Below are 25,989 nucleotides of genomic sequence, written 5' to 3'. Positions count from 1 at the left end.
TTAACAGCTTTGTCACTGTTGTCATTGATGCATTTAATTCAGTAACCCTAGAATTGGCATGATGGCAGTTGGACGTTAGTTTAAGGACAAGAGGAGCAGAAGTCAGATGCAAACACTTACTGATGAATTCAGAACCTCGAGATGGATATGAAGTACATCATATAAGGGCTTCCCTGGTGGCGCAGTGGTTGAGAGTCTGCCTGCCGATGCAGGGGACACGGGTTCGTGCCCCGGGTCCGGGAAGATCCCACATGCTGAGCCTGCGCTTCCACAGCCTGTGCTCCGCAACGGGAGAGGTCACAACAGTGAGAGGCCCGCGTACCGCAAAAAAAAAAAAAAAAAAAAAAAGAGTTGCTCACATCATATAGAGGATGATAAAACTTGTGCTTGCTTTTATTTCTGTAAATGGCGAGAACACTATATATTTTTAAAAAACAGGCTCATTGATATGAAATCATAACAATTAAGCATGTAATAACAATGAGTTAATATTTATTAAATGAATAAATCCCATCTTTAAAAAATCATATATTTATTTTGGGATCATATAGGAGAATTGAGATATATCCCAATTACTTATGATGGAATTTTTTATGCAGTTGGGGTTATGAATTTATTTTTAAGTTATCAGGCTGTACTAGTCCCACTTCAGCTCCTTCCAAGGTTCCAGCCTGATCCAGGGACTGTCCTTGGTTTGGAAAAATCTTGGGAGCACTGGTAAACTTTTTCCTTTAGTGATTCTTAACAATTTAGGAAAAGAGATAAAGAAGGGTCAGGTCCCAGGAATCAACTTAATACCTTCAAAGAGTACGTCAAATCACTGCTGCTCTTTCAAACCAGACATGTACATCTAGCACTAGATCAAGATCAAGGCCTGCAGGCCTACGTACATTTTTTTTTTTTTTTTTTTTTTTTGTGGCACGCGGGCCTCTCACTGTTGTGGCCTCTCCCGTTGCGGAGCACAGGCTCCGGACGTGCAGGCTCAGCAGCCATGGCTCATGGGCCCAGCCGCTCCGCGGCATGTGGGATCTTCCCGGACCGGGGCACAAACCCATGTCTCCTGCATCGGCAGGCGGACTCTCAACCACTGCGCCACCAGGGAAGCCCCTACGTACACTTTTGATCTTGCTAAGCTTGGTATCTGGAAGTCAGGTATTGTGTTTAATCATCCTTATATCCTTAGTCCCCACATCGTGCCTGACTCATTACTAAGTGACCAACAAAAGTTTGTTGCATCAGTCAATGAGCTTAATTCCTTTTTGAAGAGTTCTGAAATCTTTTAGAGCTCTTTCTCTTCCCATATTTTATGTAAGAAAGATAGTTGTATCTGCATATGGAGTTTTGAATACAAAAAGGCACAATGAGGTGTCACTGATTTGATGGATATGTAATCTAGTTGGTGAGTCAGGACAGACTCACGTAAAGCAATAAGATGATGAATATTCATAGAGTTTGAAGAGTTAGATTTATTTGGACTGGGGTGGATGTTCTAGGATGTTCTTGAGAATTTGTATTTGAGCTTGATTTTGAAGGAATGATAGGGATGAATAAGGAATTCCGGACAGGGGGACCTGTGTGAGCAGAAGCAGTATGCTGTTGAACTATATGCAATCAAGGTCAAGCTATGAGTTGGCTTCTTTCCCCATAATGATGACAATTTTGTTTCTGCAATTCTTTACAGTTTTCAAAATATTCCTATGTATACAACCTTATAACTTTTTGTGATAAAGGTATTATTTATGAGATTCAGAAAAGTTGTGTGATTTGTACAGCATCAGCCAGCTAGTAAGACAAAGAACTGAGACCGCTGGCTCTTTGTAAACCACTGTGGCCAGTACTTTTCTTTTTGGCCTAAATCCTTTTCTTATTGAAGCCCCCTTGTGACCAAGAGAAAGTATCTTCCAGGTAAAGGCACAGTCTGTAAACGTGAAACAGAACAGGGCTTATGGATATATTTGTGGTTTTCAAGCCAGAGGGTTGGTATAGAGCAGGAAGAGGAGGAGGAGGAGGATTAGCTAACATTTATCCAGTACTTTCCATGTGTGAACCAACATTCTCAGAACTTAATATGTGTTAATTTACTTAATACTTACAACACCCCTGTGGTTATATATTATTTTTTGGTACTATTATTATCTCCATATTGTACAGCTTACCAGGTGCTGAAGCAAAGATTTGAACACAGTCCAACTCAAGAGCTCATTCACAGTGGCTGGGTTTGGGGGCCCCGGAGTAAGATTATTCAGATCCTGGCTTCACCTCTTGCTAACCATGTGAACCTGGTTCACTTAACAGCCTCTTCAAGAGTGCTTCAGTTTCCTCATGTGTAAAAATGAGGATAATAATAGCTTCTCTCTCTAGGCTTGTATGAAGATTAAAAGTAAGGATACCTATAAAGTCCCTGCTATTATGACTAATACCATTTCTATCATGTTCTAATCGATTGAGCGTAGAATTATAATTTTTACCTGTTCCCAACGTAGGAAGGAACCACCAAGGCGTCAGAGTAACTCCCCTATTCTAGGCAGAGCGCTGGAGTTAGCATTAGAATGCCTTCTGATTGACATTTTTGTATCTTTGCCTAAAATCATCTTATTTAGTTAGGTTTCAAGATACATTGTTAAATGCCTGGCTTATTGATGGCAGGAGGAGATAACAGCTTTATATTTTAATACTTTTCTTTCCTGAATACAGAGGTTTTATTTCATAGGTTATAAAATTAACATTTTAATCTGTCTCATTTATTTGCATAAATAATATCCTATTGTAATACAATTATGTTTATTTAAAAAGTGAAAAACATGATCCTAGCAAATCAAGCTACTTTGGGATTTGGGAGAGACAATAAATTGCTATAACATGAATTTGAATAATGGAACAACAACCCATGTGTATCACCATTGTTATAAACCATTTCTACATGTATTTATTAGAAAATTATTGTTGCACATATATTATAGAGATTCTGAGACCTTAATGTTCACAGACATTAAAAAATTTCTTTCATAGGGTGTTTGTGGAACTTTTGGATAAAAGCTTATGTTTATCATGGCGTCATTTAATACACTTTAAAAATACCCTCCTGCTTTCTGAATATTTTGTTTATAATGAAAGTAAAATATTCAGCAATTGGAAATGAAAGGGAAAAAGTTTAGTTCACTTTAAGATATAACTAGGCCTCAAAAAATATTTGCTCCATTTGCTTAGTAACATTTGAAGGCTAAACATATAGCTTTAATGAGAGATGATGTTCATCAGCAATGACCTTTAAAAGTTAATAGGGCTTAGGAAAGCCACGAGTTTTTGCTGAACTAATATTTAAGCTATTATTTAAAACAGTCTGAAGTAGAACTGCATAGGTGTCCAAAGCCCAAAATTAAAAGAGTAATAACCCTAATTCATTCCTCCTTATGTTGCTAGTAGTTGGGGTAGTAGGCTGAATAGAGTCCTCTAGAAAATTGATGTTCACTCAGGATTGATGTTCATTCAGATAGAATGTAACCTTTTTTGGAAATAAGGCCTTTGCAGATATAATCAGTTAAATTAAGATGACTTCATACTGGATTAGAGCAGGCCGTAAATCCAGTGACCAGTGTCCTTTTAAGGGGAGACACACAGAGAGACAGAGAGGGTAGATGGTCATGTGAAGACAGAGGTAGAAATTGGAGTGATGCAGCGCCAAACTAAGGAATGACAAGGATTGCCAGTAACCACCAGAAGCTAGAAGAGACAAGGAAGAATTCTTCCTTAGAACATTTGGAGAAAGCACGGTCCTGTTGATACCTTGACTTCAGACTTCTAGCCTCTAGAACTGTTAGAGAATACATTCTGTTGTTTTTAGCCACTGAGTTTGTGGCAATTTGTTATAGCAGCCCCAGGAAACTAATATAGTTGGTAAGTTTACTATGGGGTTTAGTTTTTTGTTTTTTGTGTTTTTTTTTTGCGGTACACGGGCCTCTCACTGTTGTGGTCTCTCCCATTGCGGAGCACAGGCTCCGGACGCGCAGGCTCAGCAGCCATGGCTCACAGGCCTAGCCGCTCCACAGCATGTGGGATCTTCCCGGACCGGGGCACGAATCCGTGTCCCCTGCATCGGCAGGCGGACTCTCAACCACTGCGCCACGAGGGAAGCCCTTTGTCTGGTTTTGGTATCAGGGTGATGGTGGCCTCATAGAATGTGTTTGGGAGTGTTCCCTCCTCTGCAATTTTTTGGAAGAGGTTGAGAAGGATTGGTGTTAGCTGTTCTCTAAATGTTTGATAGAATTCACCTGTGAAGCCATTTGGTCCTGGGCTTTTGTTTGTTGGAAGATTTTTAATCACAGTCTCAATTTCATGACTTGTGATTGGTCTGTTCATATTTTCTATTTCTTCCTGGTTCAGTCTTGGAAAGTCATACCTTTCTAAGAATTTGTCCATTTCTTCCAGGTTGTCCATTTTATTGGCATAGTTGCTTGTAGTAGTCTCTTAGGATGCTTTGTAGTTCTGGGGTGTCTGTTGTAACATCTCCTTTTTCATTCCTAATTTTATTGATTTGAGTCCTTTCCCTCTTTTTCTTGATGAGTCTGGCTGATGTTTTATCAATTTTGTTTATCTTCTCGAAGAACCAGCTTTTAGTTTTATTGATCTTTGCTATTGTTTTCTTTGTTTCTATTTCATTTATTTCTGCTCTGATCTTTATGATTTCTTTCCTTCTGCTAATTTTGGGCTTTGTTTGTTCTTTCTCTAGTTCCTTTAGGTGTAAGGTTAGATTGTTTATTTGAGATTTTTCTTGTTTCTTGAGGTAGGCTTGTATAGCTATAAACTTCCCTCTTAGAACTGCTTTTGCTGCATCCCATAGGTTTTGGATCATTGTGTTTTCATTGTCATTGTTCTCTAGGTATTTTTTGATTTCCTCTTTGATTTCTTGAGTCATCTCTTGGTTATTTAGTAACGTATTGTTTAGCCTCCATGTGTTTGTGTTTTTTAAGTTTTTTGCCCTGTAATTCATTTCTAATCTCATAGTGTTGTGGTCAGTAAAGATGCTTGATATGATTTCCGTTTTCTTAAATTTACTGAGGCTTGATTTGTGACCCAAGATGTGATCTATCCTGGAGAATGTTCCGTGCACACTTGAGAAGAAAGTGTAATCTGCTGTTTTTGGATGGAATGTCCTATAAATATCAATTCAATCTATCTGGTCTATTGTGTCATTTAAAGCTTCTGTTTCTTTATTTATTTTCATTTTCAATGATCTGTGCATTGTTGTAAGTGAGGTGTTAAAGTCCCCCACTATTATTGTGTTACTGTCGATTTCCTCTTTTAGAACTGTTAGCAGTTGCCTTATGTATTGAGGTGCTCCTATGTTGCGTGCATATATATTTATAATTGTTGTATCTTCTTCTTGGATTGATCCCTTGATCATTATGTAGTGTCCTTCCTTGTGTCTTGTAACATTCTTTATTTTAAAGTCTATTTTATCTGATATGAGTAATGCTACTGCAGCTTCCTTTTGATTTCCATTTGCATGGAATATCTTTTTCCATCCCCTCACTTTCAGACTGTATGTGTCCCTAGGTCTAAAGTGGGTCTCTTGTAGACAGCATATATATGGGTCTTGTTTTTGTATCCATTCAGCAAGCCTGTGTCTTTTGGTTGGAGCATTTAATCCTTTCACGTTTAAGGTAATTATTGATATGTATGTTCCTGTGACCATTTTCTTAATTGTTTTGGGTTTGTTTTTGTAGGTCCTTTTCTTCTCTTGTGTTTCCCACTTAGAGAAGCTCCTTTAGCATTTGTTGTAGAGCTGGTTTGATGGTGCTGAATTCTCGTAGCTTTTGCTTGTCTGTAAAGCTTTTGATTTCTCCATCGAATCTGAATGAGATCCTTTCCGGGTAGAGTAATCTTGGTTGTAGGTTCTTCCCTTTCATCACTTTAAGTATATCATGCCACAGCCTTCTGGCTTGTAGAGTTACTGCTGAGAAGTTAACTGTTAACCTTATGGGAGTTCCCTTGTATGTTATTTGTCATTTTTCCCTTGCTGCTTTCAATAATTTTTCTTTGTCTTTAATTTTTGCCAGTTTGATTACTATGTGTCTCGGTGTGTTTCTCCTTGTGTTTATCCTGTATGGGACGCACTGTGCTTCCTGGACTTGGGTGGCTATTTCCTTTCCCATGTTAGGGAAGTTTTCAACCATAATCTCTTCAAATATTTTCTCTGGTCCTTTCTCTCTCTCTTCTCCTTCTGGGACCCCTATAATGCGAATGTTGCTGCGTTTAATGTTGTCCCAGAGGTCTCTTAGGCTGCCTTCATTTCTTTTCATTCTTTTTTCTTTATTCTGTTCCACAGCAGTGAATTCCCCCATTCTGTCTTCCAGGTCACTTATCCGTTCTTCTGCTTCAGTTATTCTGCTATTGATTCCTTCTAGTGTAGTTCTTATTTCAGTTATTGTATTGTTCATCTCTGTTTGTTTGTTCTTTAATTCTTCTAGGTCTTTGTTAAACATTTCTTGCATCTTCTCGATCTTTGCCTCCATTCATTTTCTGAGGTCCTGGATCATCTTCACTATCATTATTCTGAATTCTTTTTCTGGTTGGTTGCCTATCTCCACTTCATTTAGTTGTTTTCTTGGGTTTTATCTTTTTCCTTCATCTGGTACATAGTCCTCTGCCTTTTCATCTTATCTGTCTTTCTGTGAATGTCATGTTTGTTTCACAGGCTTCAGAATCACAGTTCTTCTTGTTTCTGCTGTCTGCCCTCTGGTGGATGAGGCTATCTAAGAGGCTTGTGCAAGTCTCCTGATGGGAGGGACTGGTGGTGGGTAGAGCTGACTGTTGCTCTGGTGGGCAGAGCTCAGTAAAACTATAATCTGCTTGACTGCTGATGGGTGGGGCTGGGTTCCCTCCCTGTTGGTTGTTTGGCCTGAGGCAACCCAACACTGGAGCCTACCTGGGCTCTTTGGTGGGGCTAATGGTGGACTCTGGGAGGGCTCACACCAAGGAGTACTTGCCAGAACTTCTGCTGCCAGTGTCCTTGTCCCCAAGGTGAGCCACAGCCACACAGCCCCCCCACCCCACCTCTGCAGGAGACCCTCCAACACTAGCAGGTAGGTCTGGTTCAGTCTCCCCTGGCGACACTGCTCCTTCCCCTGGGCCCCGATGTGCACACTACTTTGTGTGTGTCCTCCAAGAGTGGAGTCTCTGTTTCCCCCAGTCCTGTTGAAGTCCTGCAATCAAATCCCACTAGCCTTCAAAGTCTGATTCTCTAGGAATTCCTCCTTCCGTTGCCGGACCCCCAGGTTGGGAAACCTGACGTGGGGCTCAGAACCTTCACTCCAGTGGGTGGACTTCTGTGGTATAATTGTTCTCCAGTTTGTGAGTCACCCACCCAGCAGTTATGGGATTTGATTTCACTGTGATTGCGCCCCTCCTACTGTCTCATTGTGGTTTCTCCTTTGTCTTTGGATGTGGGGTATCTTTTTTGGTGAGTTCCAGTGTCTTCCTGTTGATTGTCCAGCAGCTAGTTGTGATTCTGGTCTTCTTACAAGAGGGAGAGAGAGCACGTCCTTCTACTCCGCCATCTTGGTTCAGGCCTAAAGGTTCACTATATTGTTCATGAACAATTTTTATTCTTTACATCATCCTGAAATGAAACAATAATCAAAAAGAATACCTAATTATTCATTTACCATGCATTTATTACCTGCTATGTGCTATGTACTTTGCCAAGTTCTAAGGATGTTATAGTAACAATAATAACAACAACAGCCAGTATTTATTGAATGCTTACTATGTGCCAGCCACTGTGCTGAGCACTTTATGTATGTTACTAATTTAATCCTAATTGTCCTGTCTAAGGTGGGTTATTATCTCCTCCTTTCAGAGGAAGAAACTACCAGTGTAGAGTCCAAGATTTGAACCTAGGCAGTGTGAACCCAAAGTCCTCACTCTTAAGTATTGTATTATATTACACCCTTAATAGGATGAGATAAGAGACCTTCTGTCAGGGATCTGAAGGTTTTTGTGAGAAGACAGACATATACATGAATACTTGTAATGAATTGTGATAAGTCATAATAAAGAAGTCCAAGTGAGAAGTGAGAATCACCTGTGTGAGGGTAGTAACAGTGGAGATGGAGAAGAATTAGGCTGCGGACAGATATAGATGGAAACATTGACAGGATTTAATGAATAAAATGGATGCTGGGTGGTTTCCTAATTGCCCAGCAGTTCAGTTAGGATCTGTCCCTTCCTTGAGCTTCTAGTAAGAAGTGAGCAGTGTTCAAAACAACAAGTAAGCATTTTATGTAGAGAAAGATTTCCTTCAATTTGAAGGCATGTCACAGAAACACTGCTACTTACAGACTTGACTCCAAAAGCTTTGAGAGTCATCTGATTCATATAGGATGGCAAAGTATACTTAAACTCTACTTTGCCTGGTGTAAAGTAGTGGTAAATCTCTACTAGCATTAGTTCATAGTGCTGGAGGCTAGAATTCCCATTCCTTTAATTAGATTTTCAGCTTTGATTACTGATAGGATACTTGGAATTGAAATTGTAACTCTATCTTGGTAATAGCTACAAGAATCTGAATTTGGATGTCAATAATGAAGGGTCCTATCATAAAGTGACTTTTTTTGGTGGGCTCTTCATCACATGGCTTAATAAATGCAGGAAACCAAAGGCGGTACAATTTATATTACTTTTCTTTTTCTTTACGTAACATTAAAAAAATAATTTTCAGATCTCCAGAGTGCAAATAAGTGAAAACGGATTATATGCTTATGTCTGAATGTATTGGGAGATGAGAGAAAATGTGTAAATTATTCAGATCATTTTTCAAAATAAGTATAAGAGTTTTTATTTCTTTGCCAAATGTATTTTCAAGTACAATGTATTTCATCTGAAAGGCTAAGTAGCATGACAAAAATTTATAGAAAAATTGTTGAGTTTGTCAAGAAAGTATATTTTTATGAGTAAAGGCTAAATTCCATACTCCTGAATTGTGCCTAGACCTTTCTGCTCTTACTTGTCAAATGCTTTTTCTATCCCAGGTCATCTTTATACAATCCTATTATTTGTGATATAGTGGAAAAACAGCCGTAAATTGATTGCTAGTCGATATTAAGTTTTGATAACCTACAAATCATATCTTCCTCTCAGAAGGGCCTAAGGAACTGATTTGAAATTTAACTTTAGTCATCTAGAGGTCTGTTTTTGAGCAGCTTAGTGCATCACTGTAGTATTTCCTAGATTCCTGTCCAATTCAATAGATGGAATGACTAAACTGTAGTCATCCTAGTTATGAGCTCACGAGCAAGAAGAAAGTAGTTAACCATCTTGCTGTATGTGAGCAGTGCGAGGGCAGGCAGACACGGTGCACCTTGACCACCTATTATGAAGCTTTTTGCTGCCATGTCAAGTGAAAGCGAGCTAATTGGGTGAAGCTGTGGAGCATGTTAGGGGCCTGGTAGAGGGTTGCTGTCTGACAGCTGAATGTCAGCAAAAGCCAGTCAAGTGTAGCTGAGAGACAGAGACCTGTCACAAAGTTCCCGCAGACTGGAGCACAGTTAGGGAGCTGAAATATGGTTCCGTCTCACTTTCTCCCTCATTGAATCCAAGCACCTTAAAAGATTTTCCACTGTATGTGTCAACTCTTGTTCTCTAAGCTGTTTCCTGGAACTGTCCTGCATTCAAATGATTGAACAAAAGATGCTAATGTTTAGCAAAGTGAATGTAAATTCCCTCTTTTCCCCTTTTCTGCCTAAGCAGAAGACATTCAACTCAAAGGGAACTTTGAAGGTTTACATCAAACAATTAGATTGCCTCTAAAGTTAGCTGATAATAGAATCTTTTTCTCAAGAGAGTATAAAAATTGAAAATTAAAGAGGATAAGCAATGCATTTTTCTCTGATATAGAAAACCTAGCTCAAGAGAGCTAGGATTCTGGTCTGGGTGTCTTGTGAATGGACACTTGCCAAGGTAACTGTCCTCTTGTCTTTTTGTCCTCTTCTTTCCTTCATTTTCAGAGCGGCCTAAGGTGAAATGCCGTGATGACACTCACCAGAAAGTTGGGAAAGATAAACACAGAAAGGAACAGTGAGGTTCCTTCTGAAACTTTGGACACTTTAGAAAGGAGAAATCAGAGAAAGTTAGAATTAAAGAATGAAAATTAAACTTTGTGAAGTAAAAATATTTTTCAGAGAGAGAAAAGTTTTATATCAAAACATGCCCTCCTGTTGGCTTTCTTTGGAATATGGATTAGAAGCAGTCCATTTGGTGAACAATAAGCAAACATACAGCGTGCCTGCGATGTGCCGGTCACTAGTCAAGCCACTGATAATACACAAACAAACAAACAAACAAACTAGCCTATGCCTCCAAGGAAGGGACACTCCAAGGCAGCACTGACCATTAGGACTTACTGTGATGGTGGAGACATGGCTTTTGAGCACGTGGAGGGCAGCTAGTGTGACTGAGGAACTCTAATTTTTAATTTTACATTAAATTTTAATTAATTTAAAATTAAGCAACTACATGTGGCCAGTGGCTACTGTATTAAACACCACAAATTAAGCAAACAGCAGATTGTGACGCTGTGCTATTATAAAAGCAGTATGTGTGGGATGTTTCTATAATGCAAAGAAGGGGCACATAACCCAAATGTTGGGGGTTAGAAGGCAGGGGGAGTTTGAGGGCAAGGTGATACCTGAGGTGAGCTGTGAAAACTGTCAAAGCCTGACAAAGAAGTCTCCTTTTAAATAGAAAAAGCAGTGTGAAACAAAGTCTCTGAGATAGGAGAAGGCAGGGCTTTCTTCAGGATCAGTGTTTTGATTAGTACTGGGGGGCAAAGGTGGCTTAGGAGAAATTGCCTTAATGTAATGGTAGTCACTGAGTACTCTACCAAGCAGGTTATCCCAGAGGTCACAGAACAGGAGGTCTCACAGACGAAATTAGGATCCTCAGATCACATGGTTTCAATCTGTCGATAAAACACACAGTAAGAAGTGGAAGGTAGGGAGCCAGCAGGGAGACGGACAATACTCCCTGATGCCTTGCTTTTATGGTGTTCATATGACCTCTCTCTCGGCTACATTAGCCTTCTCCATTCTTTGTGAGGTTGTGAGGACCAGGGTGGAGGTTTGAGAAAGGGGGATTGGGTGACCGAAGGTGCCTGGGACCACTTATCCACACTTGCCTTGACAAATACTCCTGGCCAGTCATTGTAGCTTGCCACTTAGGTAGCTGGACAGCTCTGGGTTTATCTGCAGTTCTGGGGGCAGTTTGAGGATGACATTAGCCTAGAGGTGACCCATCTCTCCCTCTTTCCTTCCCTTTCTATCTGTAAGGAGCCTGTCCTACAGGGTACTAATTTACAATCTATTCCTATCGTGTGGATTCTGCCTCTGTCTGACACTACCGGCTGATTCGTTCTCTGTGCTTAACACTTATTATGAGTTAACATCTAGCCTATTTTTTCTCATCTTCAAGAGCAACTTTGAATATTCTCAAATAATAAGCATGTATACAATAACACAGACATGAAGTAGGAGATAGAGATAAGCCTGAAGGGATGACTTGTTTACAAAAATTAAAAGTGCATTTATAAGCTAGAGAAAGTGACAAGGCACTTAAATAACTGATGAAAAATTTTAGTAAAGAGCTTTGAAACCTATGTCAAAATCATTGTCTTGTGGATACCCTACCCTGAACCTGAGCTGCGTTTCAAAGTCAAGGCCCTTGTGAAAAAGTGGCGTGCAGGCTCTTCGGGAGTTAATGTGAGCGAGGGCTTTGGTGACAGTTGAAGGACTAGCAGAGGTTTTGTGGGCAGGTGCCCAGAGGTGGCGATGGAAATGGAGTGAACGGCCTAGTGCTTCTCCTCCGTGCAGGCCTAGGGACTGACATCTGGAAATAGATGCCTACAGGTGGAAGCTGAAAGAAATGTTTTATGACAGACAGTGTGAGACACTGGGTTCCAGTCAGAGTTGCCACAGTTTTCAGACGACAGAGAGGGAAGGGTGGGTGTAGGGCCAGTGCTGGGTAGAGATGTCACCCGTATGGCACTGTGAGCCCGTCTCCTAATATGTTGGAGGCAGAGCCTGATGGAGGGATTGCAGGCACCCAGCAACTCTTGACGGGGAGGTTGAGGTCATGTGTAAGCAGGTCAGGGAAGAACCAGGGGAATATGACTCATTACTGGGACCTTATTTGTGTCCATGGAACAATGTGTCTGGCAAACTCTCAGCGCCATTGTCCATCAAAACGTAACACTAGGAAAACAGCCTATGTGTGATTTTAGAGCATTGAGAAAATTGTAATTTAAGGAGAACTGGCTCAGGACACAGGTAGTTAAGGACAGGGTGAACTCTCTAAGGGCAGAGAATTTTTTTGGTGTGTACTTCACTGCTGTCCCAGTACCAAGAACAGTGTCTGACACTTTATAGGCACTTGTAGTTAAATCTTTGATTTTATTCTTTTAATAGATACCTATTAAAAGAATTAATGAATAGAGCTAATTTAGGATACTAATGGTGAGTGTGGGTTTAGGTATGCCTTATGCCTTATGCAACCATGGGGAAAGTCTGTCATATGGAATTGGTCATGTAGGGAGCAGATTCTTGAGATACAACCTATAGCTATATTATTTTGGAATTTTGTGGTTGCTGCATTATTCTCACAATTCAATAAGATGTTCTCGCTAGAGATGGGTTCAGTTTGAGACTGCTGGAAATGGCCTGGTTCTATCAGAAGTAACATTCCTGTCTATCATGTAAAGGAAATGTCATTGCCAGCTAAGTGGTTTGTTTTGGAACATACTCCCCAGTGCTTGTTGTGATTTGAAGGCATTCCACACATGTGAACTCCAGGTCACATGATTTGTCTTACTTCCGAAGTGCCCCTCTCTCACTGAAAAATAGAGAGGCCACATTCTTTCAACTGAATATAACCAGTCCCTCCAGAAAGGCCCAGCTGTGGCACTGGTCAGAGGGTCAACAGCCCTGGAGGATATAGGACTGATCCCTTGGGTGGTCAGTGGGGGAATCAAGACTGTTTGCAACATCTCGTGAAGAATTGCTGGGGATTCTAGGTGTGATATAGTGGAGTAATGAGGGAACGTGGTTTAAACCAGCAGTGGAAAGGAGGGGCATGGAAAAAATGGGTTTCAACTTTTAAAATGTGAATTTATTGCTAATTTTGTTGAAATATGTGACTGACACAATGTTAGTAAGATTTAGGAAAATCGTCTTTCATACACCTTTAAATTTTAGATGATTTTTCCTTCCTTCTGCCCCCTTTACCTGAGTGCATGCGTGGTCAGTAATTCCACTCAGAGAAAAACATGTTGCTAAAAGGTCGAAGTTTATAGCTTCCAGATTATTACTAATTTTTGACATTGGATAAAAAGAGCTTATAACTTTAAGAGGAAATTCTTCAGTAATGAAAAAGTGGTCAGCAAACTTTTGCCTAATAGTTCCCAGAGAGAGTGTGACATGTGTACATTTTGACCACAGAAGTTGTAGTTTGGCAGCTGGAATTGTTATTTGGAGTAAAATGAAGGCACACAAGTTGTTAAGTAGCCACTCTACATAAAGAGCTGCGTTTGTGCAGAGTAGAGGTACAAGTTATTTCATAAAATTATTTGTGTATGTGTAGACTTACTGTCAGATTGTGGATATGAGTTAGATAACTGAAAATGTTGAAATAACAGAGTGTTCTCAGCTAAATTAAAATCCGATTTTCAGAACTTGCAAAACACTTGGTTCAAAACCTCCCCTCTGAGACCTTTAACAAACCAATTACATTTCATTTTGACCACACAGTTCAGAGTCCTAACTATACTAAAATATGGGTTTCAGTGTATACAAAATTAGTCTTTTTTTAATGAAGGATTTATAGTTACAAAAGTAAGACATGCTTGTTGTAGATAATTGGAAAATACAGAAGTTTAGGGAAAAAAATTCCTACAATGTCAGTACCTCACGAAAGTATCATATGTAATTTTGCACGTCTCCTTTTCACTCATATAGTCTTGCTTAGGGGTGGGCAAAGCACAGCCTGTGGACCAAATCTACTTGCCACCTGTTTTTGTATAGCCTGAGAACTAAGAACGGTTTTTACATTTTTAAATGTTTGAAAAATGAATGAAAAGAAGATTAATATCTCAGGATGTGAAAAATATGTTAAATTCAAATTTCAGCGTTCATAAATGCACTTTTATTGGAACATGGCCAGACTAATTCATTTACATATATTGTCTATAGTTGCTTTGGGGCTACAACAGCAGAGTTTAGTACTTGCAACAGAGAGCATATGGCTTGCAAAGCATAAAATATTTATCTGATCCTTTACAGAAAAAGGCTTCTGACTCCTGGTCAAGCTTAAGCATTTGTCCATGTTATCCAACCGTTTATAACTGTAAATTTTACAGCCATATAATACTCCATCAAGTGGCTATAGCTTACTTAAATGTACTTCTATTGTTGAGTATGGGATTATTTCCAGTCTGTTATTAATATTAGTAAACTAATCATAAGTGGAATTGTTGGGTCAAATGGTATTAACTATTTCAAGACAGTTGCCAAGTTATAGTCCAAATGGTTCTATCAATTTATACAATCACTAGCAATTTATGAATGCCTGTTTTATAATGCCTTCACTAACATTTAGTATCATAATCTTTTAAATCGAATTTTGATTGGCAATAAACATCTCATTTTCCTTTACAGTTTTGATTACTATTGGCGGTTACCATTTTTCCCATTTATTTGTTAATCAGCTGTATTTTGACCTCTCTGAACTGCCACTTCAGAGCCTTTGTTCATGATTCAGTAGTTTTAAAGATAAAAAACATGGAAAGAAAATTTTGGGCTTTCAAAGCTTTTTCCTCATAATGCATGCTCGAATTTATTCCCTTTTTCTAAAAATAATTAACAGTTTTCTTGTGATTCCCTTTCCAGAAAGAAAAAAAGATATGTGTATGCATGTATGTGTTTATACCTTTTTTTTTTTTTGGTCACTCCACACAGCTTATGGAATCTTAGTTCCCAGATCAGGGATCGAACCCAGGGCCCCTGCAGTGGAAGCGTGGAGTCCTAAGCACTGGACTGCCAGGGAATTCCCTATACTTATTTTTTTTTAATACAAATGGGTTCTTTCTCTTTATACACACACACACACACACACACAGAGTGTCTTGAACCTTCTTCTTTCACTTGGACATATTTCTACATCAGTACTTACATATTTACATCAGTTTTGAAAATTGTTATATGATATGGTTGTATCATACTTCACTTAAATAACACTCAGTTGATGGACCCTTTAGTTTCATTTATAAAATGTTTTCCTAAAAAAATGCTTCGATGAATACATCTGTATGCTCATCTTGGTGAGCTTTTGTGAGTGTAGCCATAGAAAAAATGCCTAGCAGTAGAATTGCTGGATCAAGGCAGGTGCAACCTTCCTGAAAGATTGCACCAGCATACAGCCCTGCCTACGTGGTAGGAACTTGCCTGTTTCCCTCTCTTAGCAGTGGGTATCATCAGACATCTAAATTTTTGGCTATCTGATAAGTGAAAAGCAAGCTTTCATTGTCATGTTTTGTGTTGCATTTCTTTAATTATGAATGAGGTTTAGCTCTTTTTCATATGTTTATTGGTTATTGTATTTCTGCGTCCTCCACCAAACAGCCAATATATATCTGAGGCGGAGGCTGTCAGTGGCTTCCTGATCTCTTTTCTCTTTTCTTTGTAACAAAACCTCTATTACCCAGGCCATTCAGGGAGGGAAAAAGCTACATATTTCAGACTCCCCTGAAACTAAGTTAGCCATATGACTAAGTTCTGGCCAATGGGGTGTAAACAGAAATATTCTGATTTTAGGAAGTGTTTTCAAATGTAAGTGATACCTCCTCCTTTACTCCATCCTTCTTTCTTCTGGCTAGAATGCAGATATAATGGCTGGAACTTGAGCAACCATTTTGGACCCTGAGGTGGAAGCTACATACTGAGGCTGTGGAGCCCAAGATAGAAGCAGTCTGGATTCCTGGTAGATTCATATAGCTATATCAGAGAGAAATAAACTTCTATCTTATTAAAGCCACCAACATTTTGAGTTTTCTGTTACAGCTGAACCCAATATTAATAAATACACTGTCCCAAGCCTATTTTCCAGTTAGGTTCTTCTTTTTCTTGATTTGCATGAGCCTTTTGTGAATTAAGAAAGTCACTCTATGGCTATCATGTGTGTTGCGCATATTTTTATCAGTTTCTCATTTCAGTTTTGCAATGGCATTTTTCTGTATAGTGTGCTTAAGTTTTTATTTATTCAGTTTTGTCCCTTTCTGTATACTTGAGTTTATGGATATATTTACATTTCAAATTCTCTCTGTGTTTGTTTGAAAATATACATTCTTAAGATACAGGGGGAACATGGTCTCTTTTGCATTTTCCGGCCATTTCTGGAATTCTCTACTGTCAGGTATACCAGAATTGTCAGGAAAGGAGCAGACTGGGAGCACAGGGGTGTGAAGGAAAGTAGGAAAAGAAAGAACAAAAGCCATCTGGGAAAATTCTTTGACTCTTTTTTCCAACCTCAATCATGTCAAGAAATCTAAACATCTAAGAGAAGAAAATGGGAATTGTTATCTTGTCAGGCATAAGACACCTTTAAAGTAATTTAAAAATAAAGTTTAAATGTTCTAGTGTAATTTAAAACTTCAGTGCTGAGTTTTATCTCTGAATATAACAACACATAAGCTTCTTTGGTGAAAGGGCTAGAACTTTTATTTATGTAAATGTCATAAAATCTATTTATTTACTCCACTACCATGGACATTCAAATGGACTATGAGAAAATATATTTACCAAAAATATAAACATCTACTTTTAATCTCTAGTACAATGTGTGTGCTTTTATTTTCCAGTTTCACAGAGATTTGTTGAGCCCTTACTGTCTTTATGAAGCAGCTCTGGATATAAATAAGCCTGAGACCATGTCTTCCTTGGGTGGCATGATGAGGTAGTGGCCAAGCATAAGGGGAGAAGAATCATGGATCAAGAATCATGTCCCTTTTCACCACTGACCAAGCGTCTGTGCAACGTGCAGTAGTTTTTTCCGCTCTTGTGAGCCCTAGTTCTTCGACTGTGAGATGGGGTAATAGTAATACCTTCTCATTGAGTGGCTTTGAGAATTGAGATAATGCCTATAAAGCTAAACCTAGCACAGTACCTGACATATATGTTCACACGTTAGCTATAATTAAAAATTTGGAATTTATTATCACTTGAGAAGAGTAGAAAGAGAGGTGAAGGGGAGCTACTGTATGTTATGCATTTTTGTGTATATTATTTCATTTAATTCTTATAACAACTCCATGAGGGATGTTTCTTCTTATGCTATGGATAGGATGCAGGCTCACACAGGTTAAGTAACATGTCTAAGATCACATAGTGAATACATGGCAGACTCAAGTTTGGAACCCGAGGCCTCTTCAGTTTCAAAGCCCATATTCTTTCCACTATACTGTGCTACTTCTAATTGCGACATAATGTGTATATACATGAAATAACCAAATATCAAACCAAAACCATGAAGTAATAACATGAGTGGTTTCATTCATTCATCAGTTAGAAATCTTATTTCCAGATACTCTGCTAAGTGCTAGCAATACAAAATCATGATTCCATTACACTAGGTGCTCTTGTTTTCTGGGGAAATAAAAGTATACAAATAAGTGAAAATGGAAAAATAAATATTCATAAAGGAATGCCAACGTGTGATTGAATATAGCAATTAACTGTAGTTGGGGAAGGGTGGGGCAAGGATCTGGAAAGGCCTTACAAGGAGAGGAACCTTGACAGAGTCTGAAAGGTGAAGGCATTTACCCCACATAGGGTAGAAGTGTATCCCAGACAGTGGACAGACCGGAGGCAGGTGTGAACTATGGAACATCATATTTCCTGACTCACAAGTTCCATGTAACCGGATTACAGAGTACAAGTGAGGAAATGCTAGATGAGGCTGGACAAGGAAGTAAAGTGCTTGTGAACCAGGCTGCACACAGCTGCAGTGTCACATGGCAAAGGGCATGCCTATAAGGAAGCCTGAAGAATCGAAGCCATAATTCAATTAATCTACCACATTAACCATGTTGTTGAGGCTGAAACTGAAGCAGTCTGTCTTAAGAGCTTTGGCTCTTGAACCAGTGCTGAATGTCTGCTTGAGGACTAAATTGTTGTGGTGTGAATCAAGTTGATAATTAATGTCTTCTACCTCTCTTTTCTGATTTGTTTCTACCTCCATATTGCCCTTCCTTCTTGATCTCTAGGTACCCAGACCTCTCAGGTTGTTTTCTTCTATCTGGAGACTCCTTTACACTGCTCTGCTGACTGACTCACATATCCCCACCTAGGCTATCTTGTTGTCACTGAGCTAAAGAGCCAAACTGGTCTGTACTAAGATTTAATAACTTACGGAGAGAGGAATGCATAAAATATTTCTGTGGCTTTGGCATTGGTAACTAAAAGTTAGAATTGATAATTACAAGGAATAAATATTTAATGATGTGGTAGCAGGTGTATATATGTATATGTATATATATATACACACATATATATGCATATTAGCAAGTATATGTGTGTAGATATATTTATCAGGTACCTGTATATGTGTGTGTGGATGGATGGAGAGATAGATAGACAGACATATCTCAGGTACCTAACTGAGCATTCCTCAAGAGAAGACTGTATATGTAATTATTGTCAACTCGGTTTGTCTGCGTAAACTGCAGCATCCTATGAGGCCAGCACAGCAGAACTGGAAAACAGACAGGTAAAATTTGGTTAACTAACTTGAAGTATTCTGTGTTCTGAGTACTAAGACTCTAGTGGTAAGAACATATTAGGAGCTAAAGTAGAAATGGCGAGGGAGCCTCATTGTAAGGCCCTCTGTGGGTACTTTGATTCCTTCATCAGTTTACGTAGAGCTGCACACTCTACTTAAAATCAGTCAATAATTTACAGGGCTTAAAACATCAACATGGAGGTCGAAGTAATGAAAAATGTATCAGAATTTAATTGCATATAGCCACATCATCTAAACTGTGGCTAATTTTATCATCTCTTTGGCTTTTTTTAAGAACCATGTGCAGTATGTATTCCTTCCCCTTAAGAACGGCCCATCCATATCCCCTCAAAATCTTAAGAATTATGTTTGGGAACTCTGATTTCTGGGTTAAATTATTCACAAAAGTTAGGTGTTAACCTTATATCATATGTCATCATGGGTTGGAATCATGGTGGACCTGTAGAACTTCAGAGCTGGAAAGAGTCTAGCTCCTCATTTTATAGGCAAGGGAAGTGAGAACTAGGAAGACTAATTCACTTGCCTAAATGACCCAGCTAGATTATAGCAGAACTGGGAGGGAAAAATATAGTCTTCTGATCTCCAGTCTAATACTCTTTCCATCATACTATGTGACTGGCATAATCTCCTTGCAATACTATTCAGGCTTACTAAATCGCATCACTCCTCATTTTTTATAATACTAGATTCTAGAAGACTTAACTTGATCATAAATGCTACACAGGAGACAAATGGCTTAGTGTCATTGTTTCAGAAGCCTTGGTCTGCAAAGTGGCTTTGATTTATAGATAGTTTATTGAGTCATTATCTTATTATTACACTAATGCTTTATTTTTGTTGTTGAAAAAAAACACCCTTAGAAAATGAAGATATTAAAGTCTTGAAAAATGGTTAATGGACATGTCTAATTACTGTATTTCATAAGATTTCTAAAATGCAGAAATTTAGTAGGCACATTTTGTATTGTGAATATATATTTAGCTGATGGACTGTAACAGTTCAAATAGAATCATTTACAGCTTATTGAGTAAATAAAAGTGCCTCCATAAAGATTCACATGACACCTAGCTTTTATTTAAGGTAACTAATTTCTTTTTAAAAAATTGCTTAAATTTGGATTTACATGAGAGACTACCAGAACACCTCAGCAGTTCAGAAAGTAGCTTAAATGAGCACAGATTAAAATATAACATCAGATGGTGAATATTCACTTTTTAAAAAATAAATTTATTTATTTTATTTATTTATTTTTGGCTGTGTTGGGTCTTCGTTGCTGCGCGTGGGCTTTCTGTAGTTGTGGCGAGCGGGGGCTACTCTTTGTTGCGGTGCACGGGCTACTCATTGCGGTGGCTTCTCGTTGCAGAGCACGGGCTCTAGGTGCGCGGGCTTCAGTAGTTGTAGCTTGCAGGCTCTGGAGCACAGGCTCAGTAGTTGTGGCGCACGGGCTTAGTTGCTCCGTGGCATGTGGGATCTTCCAGAACCAGGGCTTGAACCTGTGTTCCCTGTGTTGGCAGGTGGATACTTAACCACTGTGCTACGAGGGAAACCCTGAATATTAACTTTTAATGGTCTCTAATAAAAAGTTATTTAACTCTCTTTTACTCTCTGTGTTATATTAAAAGTGTTATGATAGGGCTTCCCTGGTGGTACAGTGGTTGAGAGTCCGCCTGCGGACACGGATTCGTGCCCCGGTCCAGGAAGATCCCACATGCCGCGGAGCGGCTGGGCCCCTGAGCCATGGCCGCTGAGCCTGCGCGTCTGGAGCCTGTGCTCTGCAATGGGAGAGGCTACAACAGTGAGAGGCCCGTGTACCGCAAAAAAAGAAGTGTTATGATATATTTCTGAATATTATTTGTAATAAGAAAAATAGTTCATATTTACTTGTTATTTTAACATCCTATTTTCAAATCAAGATTTCACCAGAATTTTTGCTTGTTTGTTTTTAAGCTATTAAGTGACTTAAAATCAAATTTTATCCTATTTCATGAAAAAGATTATTTTCTAGCAGTGTATGAAGTGTAGCAAATGACCTCAGTAACAGAAAAATAATTGTTTTCATTTACACAAAAGTAAGTCTGTTTACTTGATGGAAGGCCTATCTTTTGAGGGGTGAAAGTCTTGAAAGAAATCTCTTTTTTAAGGTTATTTCCCATGTTTAGGACATAAGGTCAGAAGACAGTATGCAAAAAGTGAGACTCTGACTTGAAATACTAGAGAAATACTCAATACCCCATTTCAAGGTTATTTAGTCAAAAATGTTATATTAGATTTTAAAAAATGCTTTCAGACAACATGGTGGGAAATAGGCATTTGAAAAAGTAAGATCAGAAAAGGCAAAAGAGGGGCCCCTTTGTAGAGTTCCAAGATCCACTGAATATATTAAGGGGAGATGGGCAGTTGGAGACCTCCCTGAAGGATGTGTAACGAGTTAGGTTGATGGACTCATAAGAAAAGAAAAGGAAACTTCAAGTACAGAATATAGATTTGAGTAAAATATATATCCATCTGTCTAACACTGCAAAATAGGCATGGTTGGTCAGTTTGGCACAGTTGCCTTTCTCTAGTCTAAAGCATCAAGAAGAAAATACTCGCAGAGAGTAGGTGACCTTCCTTGGTCTGATTCTGCACACTCCTCTCTTTTCATATATAGTTTTTTTAGACCAGAATTTGAAGTATTTATAAAGATGTAACAACAAAATTTTGAAGGCTGCCTGACAATATTTTTTATCATAATAAATAGTATGATTGCCCCACCATCTCCTGCTCTTCCATTATTCCTCTCACCCCTAAGTCTGGCAGAATCAGTTAGTAGATGGCATTGTAGTCTTTACAGCAGCAAAATCAATCAAGTAATAACACTTCCAATTCAGATACACGGCTAAAAAAAAATCAGCAAAGATGGTTCTAGCAGCAGGAAAAGTGCAGGAATCTATACCTCGAGCCGCTGACGTAATGAGATGCCTCTGTTCTGGTTCTGGACTGATATGCTTAGGCCCAGCATTAAGGTTCTGCAAGTGAAACCTCATCAGTGCTTCTAATCAGGGTCAACACAAGACCTCAGGAGTTCTTTTCCTTCTGCAAGGATAAGCTAAATCCTCTCCTTCTTCATAAAGCCATTCAAGTGGTCATTTTAGGTGAGTTTTTTTTTTTTAACTTCCAGCAGAACAAGAGATGATTTCCGTCAGCTGTAGGCTTGCAGTGGAAGTATCAAGAAATCAAAAGAACGGAGATCAAAGAAAATTGCTGAACTAGGTGTTAGATGCAGCCATTGATTTTTCTCCAGTTGTAGTTTAAAAAAAATCCACAAAAATGGTAACACATACAACAGTTGAATTTCTAATACGTTCCTAAAGCCAGAGATAGCTTCCTTCTTGTTTTCACATGTAGAAACGGTTTTGTGTAACATGACATAATAAAGCAGATCCTTAGAGTTCACGCTATTTTGTTGTCAAAACCATAAGAGAATCTACCAAAAAGATGTTTGTGTGTTTTTTAAAAAAAACTCTGCAGTATAAAAAGTGGTTTATAGTGGATACACTTATGACTACACTTATCTCAGCAACATTTATTTGCTGGGAATGTGGAAAACCCTGATATACAATTGATTACTATTTTCCTACTGTCTATAAAAGCCATAAAATAACACCTATCTGCTTTACTGGTAAAATTTCATTTATGTTAAAGGCTAACTACTGTTTACTGGTACTACATAAGGCTTAAATTATAGCTTCAACAAAATATTCTGTTTTTAAGTACTTAATGAGTGTGTGGTTTCTTAAGTTTGATTTCCAGTAGTTTCTGGGTAACTGTAATGTTTTAAAATATGTGACAAATTGTTTTCATGTTGCACTCCCATATTTTGATATATGATTTCCAAATACTCGTAACAGAAACAGTCTTTATTAAAACAGAGTGGCAGTATTATTAAAGGTAAAGACAAAAAGTTCATCTCACTGGCATTTTATATGTTGGTGTGCTGTTTTCTATAAGGCACTAGGATTAACTTGTTTTTCTTTGTACTATGTTGTTCAATTAAATAAGTCCCCCGGCTGATAACTTAAAAAACATAAATATCCATAGTTCATTTTCTAAGCAGTCTAATCTCCCAATTATATAGCATATATTATATAGCATAATGAGAAAACATTATTAGCATTGGTTTCTGTAATTTGCCAGCGGATGGAAGCAGAGGTAAAAATGCCTGATTGCACTGACCCTTAGATTCAATAACTTGATAAAAGTTTTATACCAAGTTTTAATGTCTAGGCAAACACCTGATGTCCTGACAAGTTTATGATATAGAACAAATGAGGTTCAATCACAACTTGGAAAATAATTTCATATTTATGTATTATCATATAGATTATTTAAGTGACAATTTCCACCCCATTCCATATTACAGTGATTCTTAGTCCACTTCTCTGTTTATGGTATCAGAGTCTGTTTAAGAGTCTTCAATTCTATGTTTATTATTCTTTTCTTTTTTATATCATAGACAGGATCACAAGACCGTTCAAATCTCTCCATTCCTTCAAGAGCTGCTCTTCCTGCTGACACAGTTTATGTTGGGAACTTTTTGCTGTTGAAAGCTGAACCTGACACAACTTACACTTCCTTAAAGGAGACACTTATAAATCCTGCGCCCGTGTCGTCATCTCAGTCCTCTCCAGTGATGTCTGCTACTGCCAAGAGACCAGCTCAGATTGGATTATGACTTTATGAAATAAAAAGGATGCAGGAAGAGTTAACAGTACAATTAAAATTGTTTTGAAGGGGGATTTTCTTATCAGTTGAATTTTGTTTCAGCACAAGTGGCCGTGGGTTTTTAAAAATTGTGTGATACCTTGATGTGTGCAGGTATCTATGTCTCCTTGAATAATGAAATAACCAACTTCTTTTCCCTCTAAGTTTTATTTATTACCACAGTTGCTCATTTTTATGTAACATATTTTTAAATGTTAAAGAATGACACATTTTGGGTAATTTCCTTCAGACTTAAAAAAAATCAATAAGCCATTTTAGTCTCTATCTATCAAAGTTGTTTCATACTTGTCTATTTTAAAGCAGGACTGCAATACTTTAATAGGATTGAGAGAGCTATTTGAAATGTATGCCAATGATTCCTGTCATTTCATGGCAGCCCTGCCATGGTTCACTGAGCCCCCTCTTCTCTCTTGTCAGCTCAACTGAAGACAAGCATTTAGTTGCAAACTTTAAGCAGGTTGTGCAAAACAGAAATGATGTGACTGCTTCTCCTCCTGCACAATAATGTCACTCCTGGTCAATGTGAGAAGGTCAGGTTGCTCCTTGTAAAGCTACATGATACCACTTGCCCATTTGAACAAGTTAAGTTAACTGCTGAATCTGGTCCCTGCAGGCACTGAAAACTCATCCTTTTATCAAGCCTGCATTTGATAAGAAAGTAGTGCTGTTGTGCTGGGAAGATGTCTGTGGTGTGTTTAGGCACTTTTTAAGGACAGTTCCCACACCAGTACAGCAGGTAATATATTTTGTATAAGCTGAAAAACTTCAAGGTAATGGCTGTTTTGACCTTCAAAATAGACTCCTTTTTTGTTTGTGTTGTTGGTAGGACCCAAGAGTGACGCCCATCTTTGATGCTGACAGAATTTAAAACAAGGCCATTGCCCTGCATTTTCTGCCTTGTAGCACACAAAAGTAAAATTGTATGTCAGGCCGAGATGTCGGGGAGCTGACAAGATGCCCCAGTGACATTTCAGCTAGAAAGAGCAAGTGTCTTGCAACCAAGTGGTCAAATATCAAATAATAGGTCAAGCAGGAAGGAGCTGAGTTCTAACCACAAAGAGGTTTCTGGTAACTTACTTGACAAGCTTTTGGGTGCTTTGTGGCTTGACAAAGTGATGTTCTGTTGGGTATCGCTAGGCAGACTGTTCTTTATTGCCTTCAGAAGGTCAGACATTGACATTGATTAAACTCTTTAACCCTTAAAGGTTAAATCCTTGCAGTTTGCATCATGGTAAGTGACGAACAAAAGGATATTTGTAATATGTATTTGTTTTTGTCTTAATCGTTTAACTCCCCAGTGATATTAACTTCTGATGTGAATGGTGCTTCTTGACAAAGAATTTTAATACAAAATCCATATTTTGTATTACTTTTCATTTTTGAGTTCTTCATTATGGATGCATTAGAGAATAACAGTAGGTATGATGGAATCTGTATTGTTGTAACTTTACAGTTACATTTGATTCAAATATACCCAACTTCTGAGAATTTTTTTTATTGGACTTGGTAAATTAAATTAGTGTACTGTCTATGTATTAGCCAAATCAACCAAGTGACTTATACCATCTGAGATAACACAGCACTATTACTGTCATACTGTGTAGCACAATACTATTTCTGATAGTATGGGACAATATAATAGGCTTTATATAAATCTCTTGAAAGCTGTTTCTGTGAAGTAAAATGAATCTTTAACCAAATTTCTCTACTTCTTTCCTTGGAGTTCTTTTTATTAACCATTCTGTGTTTTGAATATTAAAGAATATGCCCTGTGTAATATAATATGACATGTATGAAATTCAACTTGAAAATTTATTGTAACACAGAAAATGCTATTGTTTTTATATGGATCATAGAATAATTCCTGCACATTTCAAAATACTTTCCTCTGCCGTTCCATACGGTGATTAAGATATTGCCCATATAGAAATCAAATACAGTTTTTTAGTTCCTGTGACATCATTGAGCCTCCACTTCTCACACTGCAGAAAAACAGTGTTACTTTACATCACTTATATGTCTGGTTTGTGTGTGTATGTTTGTGTTAAATCTGTTTTCAGATCCTAGTAACTTAAGAGGAAGGAGCACCTTTGTAAACTTTGCCTTGGACAGACCTTGGTCTTCTTGCCTTAATTTTACAATCTGTTGATGGGATAACACCAGAAATAAATGTATATGTCTCTCCATATATGGGAGTATCTGATTCTACAGATAATTTTTATACAATAAATTCTGAACTATAAATTCAAAAAGATTATTAAATCAAATCAAAGCATGTCACATTTATAACCAACTAGATGCTAAAGGCCATAGAGACTGAAGGATGAGCCTTTTGAGTGATCATTTGTACTCACTACCAAATATAGTAATTTTTATACCGTATGC

General features: G+C 38.3%; 1 protein-coding gene across 1 annotated transcript in view; it reads left to right on the top strand.

Moving 5' to 3' along the window:
• CCDC171 (coiled-coil domain containing 171) overlaps positions 1–23,554 on the top strand; it is a gene marked incomplete at its 3' end in the record, with an annotated part of 346,216 nt that extends 322,662 nt beyond the window's left edge. The window contains exon 27 of the mRNA XM_081236213.1: positions 23,336–23,554. Coding sequence (XP_081092339.1) covers positions 23,336–23,554 — 219 coding nt within the window. The remainder of the gene's footprint in view (positions 1–23,335) is intronic.
• Positions 23,555–25,989: the final 2,435 nt, after the last annotated feature.

This window comes from Mesoplodon bidens, assembly GCF_964165515.1.
Source record: "Mesoplodon bidens genome assembly, chromosome: 6".
NCBI classification, from domain to species: Eukaryota; Metazoa; Chordata; class Mammalia; order Artiodactyla; family Ziphiidae; genus Mesoplodon; species Mesoplodon bidens.
Note: the sequence above shows the minus strand (reverse complement) of the source record. Positions and strands in the feature narration are given on the sequence as shown.